Source organism: Castor canadensis, chromosome 5 (assembly GCF_047511655.1).
Source record: "Castor canadensis chromosome 5, mCasCan1.hap1v2, whole genome shotgun sequence".
In the NCBI taxonomy this organism is placed as follows: domain Eukaryota; kingdom Metazoa; phylum Chordata; class Mammalia; order Rodentia; family Castoridae; genus Castor; species Castor canadensis.
This window is the reverse complement of record NC_133390.1, coordinates 182,316,414-182,336,403: the sequence shown is the minus strand read 5'-3', so window position 1 is coordinate 182,336,403 and position 19,990 is coordinate 182,316,414. Positions and strand designations below refer to the sequence as shown.

At 41.6% G+C, this 19,990-nt stretch overlaps 1 protein-coding gene and 1 pseudogene across 5 annotated transcripts in view; one reads left to right on the top strand and one right to left on the bottom strand.

Annotated features, from left to right (window-relative positions):
* Nucleotides 1-18,716, bottom strand: part of Pcmtd2 (protein-L-isoaspartate (D-aspartate) O-methyltransferase domain containing 2) — a 20,453-nt gene extending 1,737 nt beyond the window's left edge. Inside the window, exons 1-6 of one of the 5 annotated variants that reach the window (XM_020161016.2) lie at nucleotides 18,219-18,711; nucleotides 14,276-14,606; nucleotides 10,833-10,935; nucleotides 9,797-9,968; nucleotides 3,784-3,907; nucleotides 1-966 (exon numbers count right to left, since the gene is read on the bottom strand). The exon at nucleotides 1-966 is cut by the window's left edge and continues 1,737 nt beyond it. In XM_020161016.2, coding sequence (XP_020016605.2) covers nucleotides 584-966; nucleotides 3,784-3,907; nucleotides 9,797-9,968; nucleotides 10,833-10,935; nucleotides 14,276-14,582 — 1,089 coding nt within the window. In that variant the 5' untranslated portion in view covers nucleotides 14,583-14,606; nucleotides 18,219-18,711 and the 3' untranslated portion in view covers nucleotides 1-583. The other 4 variants (XM_074075215.1, XM_074075216.1, XM_074075214.1 and 1 more) reach the window with 4 other exon arrangements.
* Nucleotides 8,135-8,405, top strand: LOC141423448 (barrier-to-autointegration factor pseudogene; annotated as a pseudogene).
* Nucleotides 18,717-19,990: the final 1,274 nt, after the last annotated feature.

Genomic DNA, 19,990 nt, shown 5'->3' with positions numbered 1-19,990 from the left:
AGTTTGATACTTTTACTCGTCTCCAATCACATTTTTCCTTTTTAAAAATTAGAGCTGACAATTCATATAAGTTTCAATTTGTTTGGTTAAAATAAGAGAGGGCTTTTCAATAGAAAACTAAAAAGTTCAGAAGAATTCGGTGCCAGTAATTATGAGACTGAAACCATAAAATTCAGACTCACAGTGAATATCACACCAAGGACAGCGGCATATCACACCAAGAAAAGATATTCCTCATTGTCAGGCTCGTGCTTTGCCTCACGTAGGCGGTTCGGATTCAGTGCATGGGTGATGTGTAAGGTGCCCCAGGCATCAGGGACAGATGACAAACAGGCTCCAGCTCGCAGCAGAGCGTCAGTAAAGCTTCAGGAAAACACTCCTCTATGCAGTGTGCGTCTCGTTGGACTATGTTTAAACACATCACACCGTTGAACTGAAGTTTTAGAGGAAAATCACGAACCACAGAAGGAAAACCACAAGGTGGAGGAGGCCGGTGGCTCCCTTCCAAGGCACCAGCTTCAAACTGGCAGTGGACAGGTGGCAGATCGGACTCCTTCCCCACTTCCCCTTTCAAACGGGAAATTTACTTTTCTCTGTAGTAAAGCAGGTAGTACTTGAGGGGATCTGGCAGTGGGAGGCTCAGGACCCGCTGGCGGAGGAAGTTCACTGGCGGATCAGGCTTGGTGGCTTCCCGCGTGGTCCTCTCCGCAGCCTCCCGCCGCTCCTCTTCCAAGTCCTCACAGCTAGTGTCGTCGGAGGGGTTGGAAATACGACTAGCGAAGACCTCCTTGTCCAGAAACACGATCGTTTCCATTCGCCGGCGGCGGACTCGCCTTCGCTTGAACCTGGGCGTGCTCTTCAGTCCATTGGCGCCCTTGCTGGCCGCTTCCTGGCGAATGGCCTTCTTGATGGTGCTGCGGATGGCGATGCGGGCCAAGTCCTGCAGGCTGCGCACGGCGGGAGGCGCTGCAAGGAGGAGCGGCAGGGAGGAGCGGCAGAGCCGTGAGAAACGGCCAGAGCCCTAGGCCGCTAATTCGCGGCAACAGTCACAGAACCTGAGATGAGACTATGCTAAGCAAACGTCAATTAGAGCTCTAATTTGCATTCGTATGGTATGTTCCGAAAGATATTTCTAGATACACTACTTCATAGCTCTGAAAAGGAAAGAATGCAGTACTACTTGGCCAGTTCGTGGCAAAATTAAAACCATGCGGTTTGTTTTTGATGGCTCAGTCACTGTTTACTGTGTTCACTCATGCATTAATGCCCATCCAATAGTAACATGTGCCTCCAATATTCTTTCATCTATTTTAATGTTGTCATAGTGGTTTTTAAATTGGAATAGGCAAATCTAAATATTAAGAAAAACAAAAACTACAAAGCACACCAAGGAAAAAGAACATTTGGAAAGTAAGGTTCACAATCTACTGCAGGCAATACACACATAGTAATAAATAAGGATTTTCTCAAAGGGAAAGGAATGAGTGGTCACTTGTTTAGATACATTAAACAGAAAATCCATACCACTTTTCCCCTCCAGTACCCAACTTCTCCAAATAGCAATCCACACTATAGGCGAGTTGTGCCAGCTAAGACATTTATTACCAAAATCAAAGAGCCTGCACAGAACCCAACAATCTCCATTGTCCTCAAGGAACACAGGCCTGTATCCCACGCACAGAACAAGTAGCATCTTCTGCCCCTTTTATCAACATCAACCTTCCTCTCCTACTTCTCTTTCCAGAGGATAAAAGACCCTCTCTTCTCTTCCTCTCTTCTCCAGGATTTCTCTCACAGTGCCTCCACCTGCACTCTCACCACTCCACTAGGCACCTAGGCCATGTCTCCACCCATCAACAGCCTGCTATCTGTCCTGTCCTCGCCAACTCCAAGATTCATTCCAGAAGGCTCTGGATGCTATCTAGTTGTCCCCTCAAGAAGCTGAAACAATCCCTCACAGTCCATCAGGCTTCTCCGTGTCAGCTCTGCCACCTCCAGCTTTGAGGGCCAGTTGGGCACAGCTGACTCAGCTTACTGTCCTTAGGAGCCCTCCTTCTGGCTCCTCCTCTTCCATCAGGATTCATGATGTCTCCAAGGCTCCAGTGTCCACCATGCTCCTCTCTCAGGATGCCACTCTGTGGCTTTATGTAGGAGGGACCAGTTCCCCGTGTTCTACCCAGTACTGACTAGATCCTGAGCTTCTCCCACAGCATGGCTACAAAAAGACAATGGATCCCTCAAGTTCTCATGTCCATCCTCAGAAAAGCCACATGTCCCTGAACCCTTTCCACCAGAGTCCAGTGTTGTCTCAACCTTTGTCCCTCACCTAGAAAATTCTACTTCCTGACTGGTTGCTGCCTCTGCTCTGCCTCATATCTAACTTGAGAGGTGACCCATGCAATGCATGTCTGAGCCACACAGCCTCACTATGCATGGTCTTTACTCATGTGGCCTCTCTATTCTACTGTGTTCATCAACTGGCCTAGGAAAATAAAAGTGCAGATGAAAAGGACTGTTCATCTCACGAACCCTTACTAGCACATATGAGTATTTATCACCCAACATTAGCTTTGAAGACCTCACCCCAAAATGAGCATCTCAGGGTGGACAATACAATACTGCTACAGCTCCAGAGCTGGTACAGCTATTGTTTAAAGAGCTTTCTCTGCAGAGATTTTCAGAATATGCATCTGAAGGATTTTCACCCTCCCACTGACCAGCAAGGTTATACAGGATACAGATGTACTGCATCTTCATTTAAAACATCTCAGTTCTCCACAGAACATGTGGTAAATCCAAATCTGGCCTATATACCCATCTAGCTTCTCCCACACACCCTGACTCAGACCACACTGGGGACTGGGCACCCTTAATTTTGCTTTGCCTCTGCTAACACTCCCCACTCTTCTCTCACTAGGGAATTCCTTTTCATATTGAAGAACAAAACACAAATATCATCCTCCATGATAAGGTTTGTTTAAATCTTCTCTGGTCCTTCCAACCCCTTTGAACATTCCACTGTTGCTTGTTAACAAATTTTAAGACCTTTTCTATATCATAAGATTTATACTGAGTAAAGCATGACCATTCAATAAGTGATTCCTCACAAACTGAAAAACATGTCTTGAAGGAATTCACAAAAATATATCACCTTTCAAAATTATCTTTGTATATTCCAAAATTATTTAATGATCAGAGAGAATGCTAAATACTTTTATTTTAAATCAACTCAAATTCCCACTTCTGTGTAAATGTTTAACTTATAAAACATTACGACAAATGCTTCCCTGGCTCAAGTTATTTGCTGGGTCTGCACCCTGAAGATGTAAACCAAAGGCTCAGAGTGTGAGGCTCCACAACCTCCCATGCATGCACAGCAGATACATGGAACATGCTCTCTACCCTCTGTCTGCCCATGTGGCAGCAGAAGCCAGGTGCTCTGGGAACCATATGCTCTGTGACTCAGGTGCCATTACTCTCACAACAGACAGGGCAAACTGTGAGTTTCCCACATGGTAGGACTAGTACTCTTTTTGTACAATCCACTGCTCTCAAAGGCAAGATCAGCAATAGCACTTTGTAGATTTAAAAGAAGGCTAAAATAACCTAAGATGTGCTTAAAAAGAGATTATTTTAAAAGGCCTAAAATCCTTTGTATAGTTTTAAGGTTTCAGTGGGGAGCAAATACTCTTTAATATCAAAAGTTTTCTTATGAATTTTGTTTCCTTTCTAATTCTAATGAAATTAAAATATCTGACAGAAAAGTAGGGTGCATATACTCACGTAGCTGGACAAGTCTGGACTTTCCCGACTCTGAGTGGCAGGGCTGGACCAGAGGGGCGAAGGAAACAGCCAGAATCTTTTTGGTTTCCCAAGCAGAAGGGCCTGTACGTGTTATCTTGGTCAACTATCCCAAAGACAAATTGAGAATATTCAAAAGATTCTGTTACTAGATGATTTATATTTAAGTGTAATAATTACTATAAAATCTAAAATGAAATAGCCTGACAATATGGACTCCTAATGTAATGTGGTATGGAATACAGCTGACCTATGAATATTCTTGCAAAAATACTCAAGCCCCTAGACCTAAAATATGATAGAGAAGCTATTTAAATGACTATAAGAGGAAATAATCAGATCAGGAAGGTGGGAATTCCTATCAGACAACATTCTGTACTTCTCAATCAGTCAGTGGTTGGGGGTAACTTGAAGGAACAGTGATCCTGAGGTAAAAATAACTGAAGACACACAATAACCACAATGCCCCAATCCACATAGAATCCGAACCCACTTGCTGCTTCTGGGAATGTAACCACACAGACATTCCTGAAACAACAGTATTGAGAGGCCTGAATGCCAGATCTTGCTGCAGTTCCATTGTGATCTTTTTAATACAAACATGTCACCCTGGATACCTAGGCAAATGTCCTCACACTCCCAGGAGGAGCGTACCCTGACCATACCTCAGGAATATGAGATTCACTGGCTAACACATGACAGTGTAGGTCAAAGTACTAGGGTCAGAGAATCCAATTACACAACACAGCCTCCATGTGTTGCATGTGACATAGGACACTTGCCCTAAATAGCTCTAGTATTGCTAAGATTATGTATTATTAGTCTTTTCTAAAAATATCTAAGCCAGCAAATCCTCTAAAACTAAGATACTGTAAAAGGATTAAATAGCCATTTATGAAGTAAATATCAACAAGTTAATCAATGTAAGAACATACCAGCAAAAAATTTTTCAAAAACATTTTAAAAGGAGAATTCAAATGGAAATCAACAAATGATGTGTGAGACCTCTAATAAAACTATAACCCATTTCATATTCTAGATAAGAGATTAAATATTTTAAGGATGTCCACAATCCTCAAATTAATCTAAAGATAAAATTATTCCAAAAAAAAGTTCAATGCAAAATGCAGCACAAATATTTGTAAAATATTTAAATATTTAAAATATCTATAGGACAAATTAAAAAATATGCCCTCACAAGAAAAAGCAAAGGTGGGGTACCTCAGCCCCACCACATACTACTGCCCAGGAAATCAGCAGGGGCCACACAGGCAGCAGTCAGCAAGCACTCATATCAGCTCTTTGCTCATGCTACTGATGGTACTACCTTTGAAAGAGCAGTTTTACAAAGTGCAGCCTTTGACCAAGCACTTCTACTTTTCAAATTGTATCTGGAGAAGATCACGGATGCAAAAAAATATTCACAAAAAGACGTGTGCTGAAACTCTTCCTGGAAGCATTATTTTTAACAGAAAAAAAAAAAAAAGGTTGGAAAGAGCTGAAACAGCCATCATTAAAACACATTCTTATGCACCAACAAAAGATTTAAAAAGGGACAACAAAAAGGGAAAATATTTCATGATATAGTAAATATCCACTACTTAGAAACCAATAAAATACATATAAAGCCTGTAAGAAAACTATAAGCCCTTATCTCATATAAAGAGGTATGTTTTCTTACATATGGCTTTAAATAAAGAGATAAAATAAAAGCAAAAAAAAATTTTTAACTGGTCACCTACTTGATAGGTGAAGGAGAAGAGTACAGGGACATGGTTGAACAGAAATTCTGAGTGTTCTTTATTTTAAACTTTGGAGCCTTGTAGATATTTCATAAAATTCAAAACCTAGAATGGCAATTCCTAATATCTGAAAGAAAAGTTAACGAATGAGCTGTGTGTCAGGTTGGTGTCATAACCTTACAGGGAAATAAAAAGCGACTTTGAGAGACTTTAATTACATTGTACTTGTCCAGTGGAACAGTATGGGGGATAAAAGGCCAAAAGAGAAGTAAAATTGTGCCTGGGGGTATAGCTCAGTGGTAAAGAATATGAGTGGCCCTAAATTTGATCCCCATCATCACAACAAATAAAAATTTTAAAAGAAATCAAATCTTGAACTAGTTTCAGAAATCAGCCTGCTGGTGGTCACTGCTGTGGTGACTCTGTGCTGCAAACAAATGTCACAGAGAGAGGGGAAAGTGACACTGCTACCAAGACTGCAGAGGTCAAAAAGCACCTGGTTCTGATTTCAGGTTGGAAATTGCCAGGTGGAAGTCATGGTGCATTTTTATCTCCAAACAGAGCAAAACTGCCCACGTATGTCTGTGGGTCCTGGCTCTACAAATTCACCAAAAACACAAATTCAGTATCAATAAGCCCTGCTGGGCTCCAGGTGTGCTCCCTAGATACCAATTTCACATTAAAATGAAACATGGATCTTCTCTTAACAGAAAAGAGCACAGCAATCGCAAACTACTGAAGCTCTATCAAAGCTCAAGGGCCAAGCTAAAGAGGCTCAGGCCAAAGATGGGACAATTTGAGTTTCCCTGAGGATGGCGTCATGATTAAAATGCTTACATCCGTGAATTCGTAATGATACTAAAAGCAAACGTAGCTTCAATAGACACCATCTTGGACAGATGCCAGAAAACCAAGTTACTGAGAAAATTAATAAGCAAAGATTAAGAATCAAAATTCAACCTGCGTCTCTTATATAAAGTGTACCTCAGGGTTACCAAATCAATAATGAGGGGTTTTCTATTAACAGAAGTAAATAGCTACAAAATAAAGAAAGGATGGATATGAAATGTATTATTCTACAGCACTTAGTGAAATAATAGACCAAGACAAAAACAGACAACAGGCTTGATGTGCCTACGCAAGCAGAGCTAACCCTCTGAAGCTGAGGTTTATGCATTCAGATTCAACCATCTATCAAAAATATTCAGAAAAAAATGGTGTATGTACTGAACATTACAGACTTTTTGTCATTATTCCCTCAACAATGCAGCAAACAACTATTCACATAGCATTTACATTGTACTAGATATCAAAAATAATCTAGGGATAATTTAAAGTATATGGGAGGAGGTGCACAGGTTATATGCTAAAAATATACTACACTATTTTATAAAAGGGACTTATATCGGGCTGGTGGAATAGTCAAGTGGTAGAGTGCCTGCCTAGCAAGTAAGAGGCCCTGAGTTCAAACCCCAGTACCACTACCAAAAAAAAAAGTGGGGGGACTTTTATCATCTGTGGATTTTGGTATCCTGGGTGGAGAGTATCCCTGTGGATACTGAGGGATGACGACTGCACAGTTAAACACCTAGTAAATATTCTCCTCTCTCAAAGCGTATCAAACATAAACCTAATCAAGTTTCTAGACCCAACTATCAGTATATAGACTGGGGACAGAAGAACATCTAACATCACCACAGAGATACATAATGTGCAAAATTCAGACTGTACGAAATGTGTGAGACAAATTACCTGACTCACTAAACTAATAAATTCCAAAGAAAAAAGAGAAAAAAAAAAAGGAATACCTATAATTACAAAACACCTTAGAGATCTATCAACCAAATGCCACAGATGAACCTTAAGTAGGACCTTCTTTCAAGCAAAGTATTAAAGAAGTATTTGAGATAATATGAAAAACTGAACATTAGATATCTGAAGATATTACAAATTGCTATTAATTTAAGGGTGATAATGGCTTTGTATGATGTTTATAAACAAAGTCTTTAAATTGGGGATGTAGCTAAGTGGTTAAGTGTTTGCCTAGCATGAACAAGGCTCTGGATTTGATCCCCAGTATCACAAAAAAAAAAAAAAAAAAACCCAAAAAACCAGTCTTTTACAGATACATACTAAAATATTTTAAATTGTTTTAAATTAGGGATATTCACTAATGCCTTTACATAACCCTAAGTAACCACAAAATACCATACGTTGGAGCTGGGTGCCAGTGACTCACACCTGTAATCCTAGCTACTCAGGAGGCAGAGATCAGGAGGATCACGGTTCGAAGCCAACCTCGGGAAACAAGTTCATCTCGGAAAAAAACCAATCACAAAAAAGGACTGCTAGAGTGGCTCAAGGTGAAGACCCTGAGTTCAAAACCCAGTACTACAAAAGAATTTAAAAAACATACCTTGCCTAATGCTCAGTAACAGGAGCCAGTTAACAAACTTGACCAATGATTCAACAGCTACTTGTAAGCATTAAAATAATACTGAGGTTCTAGTGGCTAGAGGTACCGATGGGAGCCGCTGAGTGGCAGAAGGAGCAGTTACGGGAGCCAGAGCTGCCAATTAAGACCAATCAAGATGACAACCTCCACAAAATACCGAGACTTTGTGGCACAGCCCACGGAGGAAAAGCCAGTGGGGAGCCTGGCCGGAATTGGCAAAGTCCTGGGCAAGAAGCTGAAGGAAAGGGGCTTTTACAAGGCCTATGTGGTTCTTGGTCAGTTTCTGGTGCTAAAGAAAGATGAAGACCTCTTCCAGGAAATGGCTGAAGGATATGTGTGGCACCAATACCAAGCAGTCCTGGGACTGCTTTGGGTGCCTTTGAGAGTGATGTGATGCCTTCTTGTGATGCTCTCTAGGAAGCCCCCAGCCCCCATCCCCATGTTGAGTCTCCAGAGTTTAAAGCTGAGTGGAGGCTCATTCCTGCCTTCTACAAAGAAAAGACTGCTGTTCCTACACTCACCTCCCATGCACTCCAGGGTCTTTTGCAAGTTCTCCCCCACCATTTCCACCTTCTTGGAATTCTCACTCTTGCGTGCATTACCCTAACTCCTTCCCCTGCCAGTTCCATGGGACAGTTACCAGCCTTCCTGAGTGGATTCCTAGGTCCTGTTCAACCCCTCCTCCCCCAGTATATTTGATGCCATTTGGCTCCTTTTTTTGGCAGAACAGTTACTATCCTTGTAAAGTTTTTTAGATCAATAAAGTCAGTGGCCTTCATGAAAGAAAAAAGATACCAAAAGTTAAATGACTTAAAATTATATTCATGAATTCTATATTCATGAACCAGTATGTCCAGTAATCCTTTCAAAAAAGTACAAATACAATTAAAAACACAATAAGAATCACACACTAATACTCATTAGGTTACGGACTGTGAGAGTTTTTCATTTTCATATATTCTACATTTTCTAAACTGAATATTAGTTTTGATTAATAATTTTGAAATGCTAACATTTAAAAATTGCATAAAAGTGCACAATCTCCTAATTTTTGTCATTTCTATTTTTCCTAGTAATTGTTACTGAAAGTATTTCTTCCTAGTGATCAATGAATGTTGGACCGAGCTCCTTGTTTTTACGTTTTTCACAATGAAACACACTATCAAACAAACATGCATTACCAAATAGTAAACTTGGACAAAATTCCCACAAAGCAGGAATTCCTTCAAAATATTTCCCATCAAGGTATTTAACAAACAGACTAACAAAATAGAATTACTTTGAGTTTAAATATAATAACTCTGATGTTATATATATTTCTGAAATATTTATATATAATTCTGATAGGCCAGGCATGGTGATACATGCCTATATACACAAGAGGCTGAGGTGGGAGGATCATGAGTTTGGAGCCAGCCTGGGCAACACAGTGAGACCCCGTCTCAAAAAAACAAAACAAACTAGAAAAAAAACAGAACAATTAGAATTAAAAATTAGGATAGCTGGGATGAAGAGAAGGAGAGAGAAGAAAGGAGGGGAGAAAAATGGGAAGGAGGAAAGGGGAAAAGAGGAACAGGAGTGAGAAAGAACGGAGGTGAGGAAAAGGCCACAAGCACCTGAGCCAGATCCTGGTCCCACCTAAGTTCTGTATGACCTGGGCAAGTTCCCACTCCTGTATCTGCTTCTTTTTTGTAATTTGTGAAATGGCAAAAAACGTTACAAGGATAAATATACATAAGTGCCTGGAAAAGACCTTGGGAGACATGTACAGAAATGTCAGCTGTGAAGAGAATCTGACCTTCTCTTCCAGGGGCATCACAAGGATCCCTCCAACTTTGAGAAGATTCTTCATGTATTCTTCATGTTCTTTCTGTACCCCAGCCCCACAGTACACACGATCATACTGACAACAATCTGGAGAAATCTCCAGGCAATTGCCAGTAACAAAGGAAGGTTCACAGAAGTCAAACCTAGAAGGAAAAAAATGTTTTCTGTAACTGAATGTATCACATTGTAACAAGTCCATATAGCAAATCTATGCTAACCGCAAGTTGTGTTTTAATTACAAAATATCAGAACAAGGTAACACAGTTTCCAGAGCTAGAAGCTTGAAGCCACACTTCTAAAAATAATTAATTACATAAACAGAACTCTAGAAAGTCCAAACAAAACACAATGAAAGTGAATGTTATAAGCATGATCCAAATTTAAAGCAACATCCAGTCATCTATTTATTGTTTTTATAGCATTCATCACCATATTTAAATCTACTGTTTGACAGGGGAGAAAAAGGAAAAGCACATTTTGTTGGTCTGAAAATTTTAATCCATATGTGGCTGAGAGCACAGCTCAAGTGGTAGAGCACATGCCTAGCAAATGCAAGGCCCTGTGTTCAAAACCTACTACTGCCAAGAAAAGAAAGTGAAAATTTCAATCCTTAAAATGAGAACTTTAATGCCTTATTTTAAAATGGTAAGAGCTACCTACATAAGCTGTTTACTGAAAGTGCAACAATTTTATTTTAGAAACAATCAGATGATTCAAAAAGTTTTGGAAACATGAAAATTGAACAAAATGAAAATTTTGTTTTCTTCTCGTATACTGGTGGAAAATTATCTTTATACAGATTTTATAGTTATAAAACCTAAAGCCCTTAAAACCACACAACATTAAAACAGTAATTAGCATAGCACACATATAACATAGGATCATCCAACCACAGTTTAACCATTTTCTGGCATATGCACGCTACTAAACTGACTTCTTTCTATCTGATCAAGTTTGTTAAATTGTAACTCAGACCCTCTGACCCAATGAGTAGCATCTGATCATACTTGTCAAAGCTATCGCTTGTTCTGATGAAGAAGTCCAATTTCTGCTTTGCATACTCTATCACATCTGAATGAAGCTCCACACCATGGTTCACACCAAAAGGACCTAAAAGGTTTGAGAATAATAAAGCTTTTAGGACTAGGGCAAGAACTCTGGCTCACTTTTTTTTCCTCTCTCTCAACTTTATTAATTGCATGATTGATTTAGCCTATATAATTGCAGAAATTCACAAGATTTTAAAATCTCAGCACATTCTTAGGCCTAAAACCACCCAAGAGAGTCTTTCAATGTATATAGTAGTCCCCACCCAAAACACAGTATTTGTTCTGATGTCTAGGCCTCTCTCAAACATTTAAAGAATCATTTGAAAATGAAAAGACAAGAGTTCAGGGTCTTACTGATAAATTAAAGAAGAAACAAATGTTTGCAAATGAAACTGGCATAGGCCTCACCTTGGTTTGTCCAGAGATAACATTTAAGATGATTCTGTTTTCCATAGAAAGTTCCCCAAAACACTCAGATGTGACCATTGTAATAAGCCTCACAAAATAGGCTTTAATCATTAAAATGAAACTCTGATTCAAAGTCATTTTTTTAAATCAAAAGAAATATATTCATAAGTGAAATAAAACTGTGAGAAAATGTACAAGACCCCTGACAATGAAAGCATAAAACTACCTCTAGGTTGGATCTGGGCAAGCAGAGAATAGTCTATGGATACAAAGCTTAGATGCCTCTCCATCTAATGTTGTGGAACTATTCTCATGGAGCTCAACCCAGGCTCTACTCAACACTGCAATGAATGATGGAGCCATAGAGGAGGGGCATGAAAGCCTTGTCTGCACCTTGTTCTGGATGGTGCTTATGTGGAGGCAGACATGTACATTAAAATCCACCAACTGCCACACTTCCAGCAAGCTTGTTCTTTCACTATTGGTAAATTACATCTCAATTTTTTTAACTCTGCATGTAAAAAACAACAGGAAGTACAGAACTTTATTTAGCAGACATACCTACTTGTCACAGTGCACCACTCAATCTTGCAGTCCAACAGAAACACTGGTGAATGAGCAACTGTTTATGCATCCCCACATCTGCCCTTTGCCTCCTAGGTACATGTGATCACCTAGTGCCACAGCCCAAATTCCAGGCCAAGACTCCCTGCTCTTTTCCCCCAATATCTCTCACACATAGCGCTACTGCTAAAATCCCATCATCAAGACACATCCTCCATGAGAAATCCTACATTCACTATTTACAACATCAAGTCCACCATTATTCCAAACTTTCAAGACCTTCCACAATTCAGTGACTTAAATCCTCATTACTTTGGCACATTACCTCATGAATCATCACTCCCTGCCCCTTCTTCATAAGAACAAAGGAAAGAGAACCCTGGACAAAGAGGAGAGGAGCCCACAGAATATAACTGAGATGAGATGAAGTACAGACCAGGTAAAGGTAAGGGGGTCAGAGAGGATCTCTGTTAGAGACTTCAGACCTCACCTCAGAGGCCCTGGGAGACCAATGGGGTTTTCACTCTGCAGTCATGTTTTTGAGGTGGCAAAAAGGATGAATAAGCTGCTACATCTAGACCCAGACCATGGTCCCACCAACACATCTGTGATGAGAGCACACCCCAAAGCTTCTTCCTCCAAATACACCACACAAGTGACAAGGCTTTCCTTCATGCAGACCTCTCCTCTACCACAGCTAACACAATCCCCAGTAAACAGGAGACTCAGAAAACAGAAGCAGCAACAGCAAATCATAAACTCTTTCTTCATTGCCTCTTGTAGTGTCAAGTGCAACAGGCCACTCCAATCTTAAACCATCTTTTCCTACGCATGTTGGGTCTATTCAATAGAATTTCTACTCTGGCCATTATTATCATCTGTTCCCCCCAAAATACTACTTTAACTAAGACTCTTCCAATTTTTCAGGTACAAACAATGATAGGATAAATAATCTGGACACTGTTTTTTCTCAAAACACAGAAACTACAACAGTCTAAATCAAAGACAAATTAAGGTCAAAAACAGTCTAAAAATAAAAGCACCCACATTTTAAAGTGTAAAGGTAGCAATCTATAGTTTAGAGCCTAAAAAGAAACCAGAATTTTCATTCTATATCTACAAAAATCAGTTGTTACTGTTAGGGTCTTCAAAGTCACTATTACAACTATAAACAGAGAAAACAATTATGTACATTCCAAGGATTCTTCACACAACACACAAACCACATAACCTAAAAACTCAATATTCAGAAGTTTACACTGAAAATACTTAAGGTCCCTGTGAACATTCTTATTAACTTTTTCTTTTTGAGATGGAGTCTATGTTGCCCAGACTGATTTCAAACTGTTGGGCTCAAGGGATCCTCCTGCCTCCACCTCTAAGTAAGCTGAGACTACAGGAGTGAAGTCTGGCACACTGTGGAAACTCTTGATGTTTCTTCACAACCACAACTGGTTAGTCTATCAGCAAATCCTACCAGTTCTAACACCAAAAAATACTGCCAACCTGTGCCAGCTTATCTGAGGTTCTAATCCAACTTCTTGCAGCAGCCAGACCTGACTCCTCTTCCAGAGTGATCCTTCACAGCACAAATCCATTCCTCTGTAAACCCATTCTATCTCACTCAGAATAAAAGCATATTTTGTTCCGTTACTGTAGCATTTTACACAAAGTAGGAATTCAATATATCCTCAGTTATCTAATACTGCTGTTATTAATTTCAGAAATGGCTGTATTCACACATCCATTCTCACAACTGTTTCTTTGGGAAAATAGCCTAAATGGCTCTAAAATAAGATAACCTCTAAAATCTCTTTCATCCCTGAAATTAATTTGAAAATAAATAAACTTAGCCAGGTATGGTGGCTCATGCCTGTCATCCCAGCTACAGGATTGAAGTCCAGGCTGGCCTGGGCATAAATGCAAGACCCTATTGAAAAAAATACCTACAGCAAGAAAGGCTGGAACACCTGCCTAGCAAGCACAAGGCTGTGAGTTTAAACATCAGTACTGGAAAAAAAAAAAAAAAAGAAAGAAAATACATAAACTTACAGATATCACTCATTTAGTATTAAAGAACAAAATAAACAGAAACTGCTGGGAAGAATTTCAACTGCTAAAGTACTTTAATGACCTTCAGTGGAGGGACAACAGTGATTACATTAAATAAAGATATCACATTAGGTCAAGATTTACATTGGCCACAACAGAGTGCAGCAGAGCCAGGTCAGAGGGAACAGGAGGCACCCCACGCCACAGAACTCAAGGCCCACAGAGGCGTTTCATCCAGCCACCCACAACCCAGGGACTATGTCCAGGCAACTGGTGGGAGGCCATGGCCTGTACCAAGGCATGCAACCAGCTGACTGTATTTTCTGTTCCAGGAGACACCTCATACACTGAACTTCAGACTCTCCTTCCATACTCACCTAGAATGAGGCCCACCATGGAGCTGAGGTAGCCGGTGCCACTGCCCAGGTTCAGAAAGGAGAGCCCAGGCTGCAGATCCAGGGCCTCCATCACCTCTGAGTAGATGCACGGGGCCGAGAGGTGAATGTTTCCATGCTTCCATGCCAAGTCTTTGTATGCATTTTCTTTAAATTCTTCAAGATAATAATCTGCACGATCAATAGCTCGGAAAGCCTGCTCTACCAGGTCGGTCCGGATATACTGTGCTTCTTTCAAGTTATCGATCAGCTCATCGTTGTCCTCACCAGCACTGACAGCGCCACCCATGTTCAAGATTACACTGAGGCAAGACTACAATTAAAATTTAAAGAACTATTTACATTAAGGGTAAGAGTAAAACAATAACGGCTCCAAACACATACCAATTTTAAATTCTGAAAATAATACATATGGAATATCTTTCACAAACAACTACCCCACCCTCCAAAGATGCTAGATTTAAAAGAAAATTCCAGTTTAATTAGAAATTCAAGCCAATATTTACTAAAAAGCTATTTGGTATTATCTGTAGTTCAAATTTAAGTGGTGTCCTCTACATCCCAACATACATACTAATTCCTGCCAAAATCAAACAGTCCATTGGAATTTGTTGGTTTGGATACTTTTTTGCCTCAAAATTTAGGCAAAGAGAACAAAACTCTTCCCAAATAGAACACATTGTTTCAAACTCCTTATTATAACAAACACAAAACCAGTTTCAAGGCTAAAGCTTACCAGTAGGGGCTACTACCAGAACTTCCAAGGCCCACTAACAAAGTGTGTTCCATAAAGCTGTCCCAGCTCTCTCAAAAGCACACTTCTTACCTTCTCCCAAACTGGCTTTAAAAAAAGGTGCAGCACATGGCCCTTTTGGGCCCCACTATCACAGCACAATGTTTCCTCACCCATGCACAGGAAACGTCCTTTCACCTGGAGAGGTCTTACTCTCCCTGAAACCTCGAAAACATCTTCCTACCTTTATACTGACCCTGGTGACTTTTCCAAAATAACGGCTTTACCGCATACAAGGTGATGATACTGACAAAAACTATTGGGAAGAAGGCCATCAGAACACATGAGGACCAGCAACAGTCTCATAACAACTTTAACATTGCTACTGCTACAGTTACACTGGCTCCCCCCTCACAGTCCTCTGCATCTCTGGCAGAATGAGGGTAACAAGGAAACACTAGGGGAGAGACTCCCTACTTTCAAATGGTAACAGCAGTAGGAGAGTAGCCTAGGAATGAAAACAAACCACCACCTATGTGAATCTTCAGCTTCTTATAATCAGTGAACAAAATGTGTGCAAGTACATCTTGACACAAATTCTCTTCTATTTTATGGTAGAATATTCAATCTTCATAATCAAGGTTTGAGAACTGTTTATTAATTTTTTTTCAAATCATGATTCAATTATTGCATTTTCACCTCCTATTATATTTCAGAACCCTTGTTAGATGACAGTGCCTGGCTTTAACTACCCCTCAGAGTAATGGAATTAAGTACTAATGAGGTCAGGTTTAATCTTGGATAAGCCACTTAGTTCTGAAGCTATACCGCTAGCCTAGCACATCTTAAAATTAGGGTGACTGGTTGAAAGTAGAATCATGTGATTGGATATTTAAGGGTTTATTTAAGAAAATAACTTAAAAATCATATATCCTACTGAGTATTAAATCAAGAAAGTCACTTCTTTGCCCTGAAGCCTGTATATAATACTGTCATTCTATCTCAACTCCAACATTTTACAATCTTTAGAAGACAGCACAAATATATATTCTACTAAGTTTCTATCACTTATTTTGAATTTTTCCTCATTTTGAAAGCTTATTCCATATCAGGACAGCTTTTTAGTAAAAATAACTACCACCTTTCTTTCTAACTGCTACCTGCCAGTCAAGACCTCATTTAAATTTCACAATGTGAAACAAGTTGAGGCTGAGCAGTTAATTTGCTCAAAATCACACAACCAGTGTATGTAGAGGCTGGAATTAAACCCAGGACTGTCTGGCCAAAGGCCTGTGTTTTATAACCACATCAATGTACCTTTTAAAATTCTCAAGGAGCAACATTCTTTGCATAGCACAACTTGTTAATCTTTTGACAATCAGGGCAACCCTACTAGCACTGATGGGATGTAGGGAAACACTGGTGTCTGCTATTTACTACTAGCTGGCAATCGAACACTCCCTCATATAGAAACATCATTGACTACTGCTGATGTGAACATGATTGGTCACCATGCCTCAAAAAAAAAATAATAATAATCCTATCACACCAGACTCTGCAATCCAGTCAAATCCAATTTCTCAAAGTGACAGTGAAGAAGCATTCTTAGGATGCCTTTGATTGCACCTTGCACTTTACTATTTGCTGAAATACTTAACAGTCTCTACCCAGGAGTAACCCACGTACTCCAACACCACTGCAGGGCACAGTAGGAAGACTCACTGAGCTACAGCAGCATGATTGACAAGTAGGGCTTCACTGTACTTGTGTCAACACAAACAAAACTATGGAGGTCCCAATTTTGGTCTGTGCAAGGTGTGGCAGAAAACACAGGAGGCCCATCATCCAATCTTGATTGATTGATGTTGCTTCTAAAATATCCTGCAGAGATACTGCAGTTGGGGAAAGGGACTCAAAACCATCATTCTGTGAGCAAAACAATGCAAAAAACCTGATTTTTCTTATCTTGAAAACCAGAACTCTTACAGGTGCTAGGGGAAGGTCACCCACAGGTACCCTGTTTGTGCTCCCTCTTTCTGGACAAAAGCCTCACCAAGGATACATCTTGGAGACAATTTCTACTAAACATATAGAAAAGCTTCATATCAACCAGGAAATCTTTCTCACAACACTCCCTGCCATGTCTCAGGGAGGACAGAGAAAGGGCAGAGCCTGGGGTGGGCTCCTCTATTCCCCCAAGCGCAGCCAGTTTTGAGACTTCATAGGCACCTCATTCTGGAATGACAGTCTACCAAGCACCAGAATGGAGCCAGCATTAAGGATTCCTTCATTAACAAAAACAAAGACAACCAGTGCAAGTGCCAAGGTGCAGAGGAGTAGATATTCAGATGACTAATTTGAGGGGAAAGGCAGAGTCCCTAAGAACCAAAGGACCAAGCCCAGTCAAGTTCTCCCCAGGTACTTAAGGCCTTTTCGGAGCACTTTGGCCAATTCTCTTCTCCTCTGTAATAGAGTCATCTTCTAAAAAGCATCCAAGGAAGAATTTGTTTCAAACCTTGTCGACTCCTAACTCGCCTTAAGCTAACTGCAAACATTGCCTACTTAGAGGCTCCAGGTCTAGAGAAACAAATACCACAGTGTGAGCAAAGTGCAGGGATGGAGGGGGGCGGCAAGCCTGATGCTGAGGAATGACACTGGGGGATGATGCTGGGGGAGGGGAGTACTGAGGAAGGAGGATGCTGGGGAAAAGATGCTGGGGAGGGGGACGCTGGAAGAGATAACAGGGGGAGACGCTGGGGGATGGGGATGCTAGGGAAGGTTGTGGGGCAGTGGGACGCTGGGGGAGATGCTAGGGGAGATACTAGGGGATAGAGATGCTGGGGGGATGGAGATGTTGGAGGACGGGAAAGCTGGGGAAGATGGCAGACGCCGGAGAAGAGGGGGATGGTGATGGGGAAGAGACAGAACACACTGGGGGAAGGGGGATGCTGAGGCGATGGGGGAGGGTGACACTGGGGGAGATACTGGAGAATGCAAACGATGAGGGTCTAGGGGAGGGAAACACAGGGATGGTGGGGTACAAAATGATGGGGGTAGACACTGGGGGAGGGGGACGCTGGGGGAGACCCCCCCCCCCAAGAGACGGCCCAAACGCTTGGGTGGCCAGGGACGGGACGGGAGAGAAGCTGAGAGAGGGGAAGGGCCGAGGGGTGACAGCAGCTGCGGCTCTACCTCCGCGCTCGGCGGCCCGCAGATTTGGGCCGCGACAGCAGCTCCTCGGGCCGGTCCCTTGCGTCCGCGGCCCGGGCGCCACTCCAACCTCGGCCGCCACTCCAACCTCGGCCGCCACTCGCACCTCGGCCGCTGTAAACATCCGCCACCGCCTCTGCGCCTGCGCACTCAACGGACAGACTGCGCGTGCGCCGCGGGGGGTGGATGGGGACAGGCCTGCTTAAAGGGGCAACGGCACCTGCACCGGTACCGCCGGGTGGGCCTGCCCCTGTCCGCGCACTTGCCGAACCCTCCGGCGGGATCCCTGCCCTTCTGGCTGCGCCGTCGTTGCAGAGGATGTCCCCAGTCTAGTGACCGCGAGGGCAGACGACACGAGGAGGGGGTGTAGGTGTCTCGGCGGGAGAAGGGTCCTCTATCGGCAGGGGTGCGGGGGAGCACAGGACCAAGAGAGGACGTCACACCAGGACACCATCCCTGTGCAAGTGATCCTGGGGACGACGGGGCAGAAGTGAGGAAACGGGATGGGAGGTAGATCCTTGTAGGGTGGATGCCAGCATCTGTAGCACGAGGACCAATGGCTGCAAGCCCCGCCCCCTGCCGGACCACCCACCAACACCTGGCTTCCCAGGTGGCCAGCGCTACATCCACACCTGGCAGTCCTTTCAGCTCTTTTCTCGGCCTCAGCAGAAAGACCGTCGTAATGGACTGCAGTCTAAGTATCATTCAGACCCATCTGTCAAGACTGTTTTTGTTCCAGTTGTGAGTGAAAAGCAAAGGCCTGTTCCATGAGCATCTTCACTGCACACTCCTCCAAGCTCCCTTTCTTTCTACCACAACTTGTAGCATACATGTTGAAGAAGACAGGGTAGCATCACAAGATGAAAGGAGCCTGGATCCCTGAGTTAACATCTGTAAGAGAGCCACTCTTCCTGGAATGGATTGTGATATGAACGGGAAATAAATGATTATACTCTTTTTAAAAGTTTATGTGGAAAGGTTAAAAAAAAAAAAAAGGATAGCCAACACGATAATGATGGAGAAAAATAAAATTTGAGAATTGACACTACCTGATTTCAAGACTTACTATAAAATTACAATAATAAAATGTGGTATTGGTGAAACAATAAACTGATCAATGGAATGGAATCAAAAGCTCAGAATAGACCCACACAAATAGAGTCAACTTTTCTTTGATAAAAGAGCAAAAACAATTCAGTGGAGAAAGGGTAGTATTTTCAACAAATGATGCTAGAATAACTAAATATTCACATAAAAGGGGAAGAGACAGTTCTCACGCTTTTCACATAAAACTTCTGGAAGATAACATAGGAGTCTAAGATACTAACCTTGGGTTTTCTATTGACTTTTAGGTGTATCAATCCATGAAAAAAATGATAAGTTGAATTTCATTAAAAACTTCTGCTCTGACTGGGAACCTGTGGCTAATGCCTGTAATCCCAGCTACTCAGGAGGCAGACAGAGATCAGGAAGATCACGGTTCAAAGCCAGCCAGGGCAAATAGTTCACAAGATCCTATCTTGAAAAATACCTAACACAAAAAAGAGGGCTGGTGGAGTGCCTCAAGCTATAGGCTCTGAATTCAAGCCCTGGTCCTGGAAAAAAAAAATAAAAATCTGCTCTGTGAAAGACAATAAAAATGAAAAGATAAGCCACAGACTGAAAGAAAATAGTCACAAAACATATATCTGGTAAAGAACTTTTCAAGAATTCTTAAAATTCAATAATAAGAAAACAAACAGCACAATTTAAAA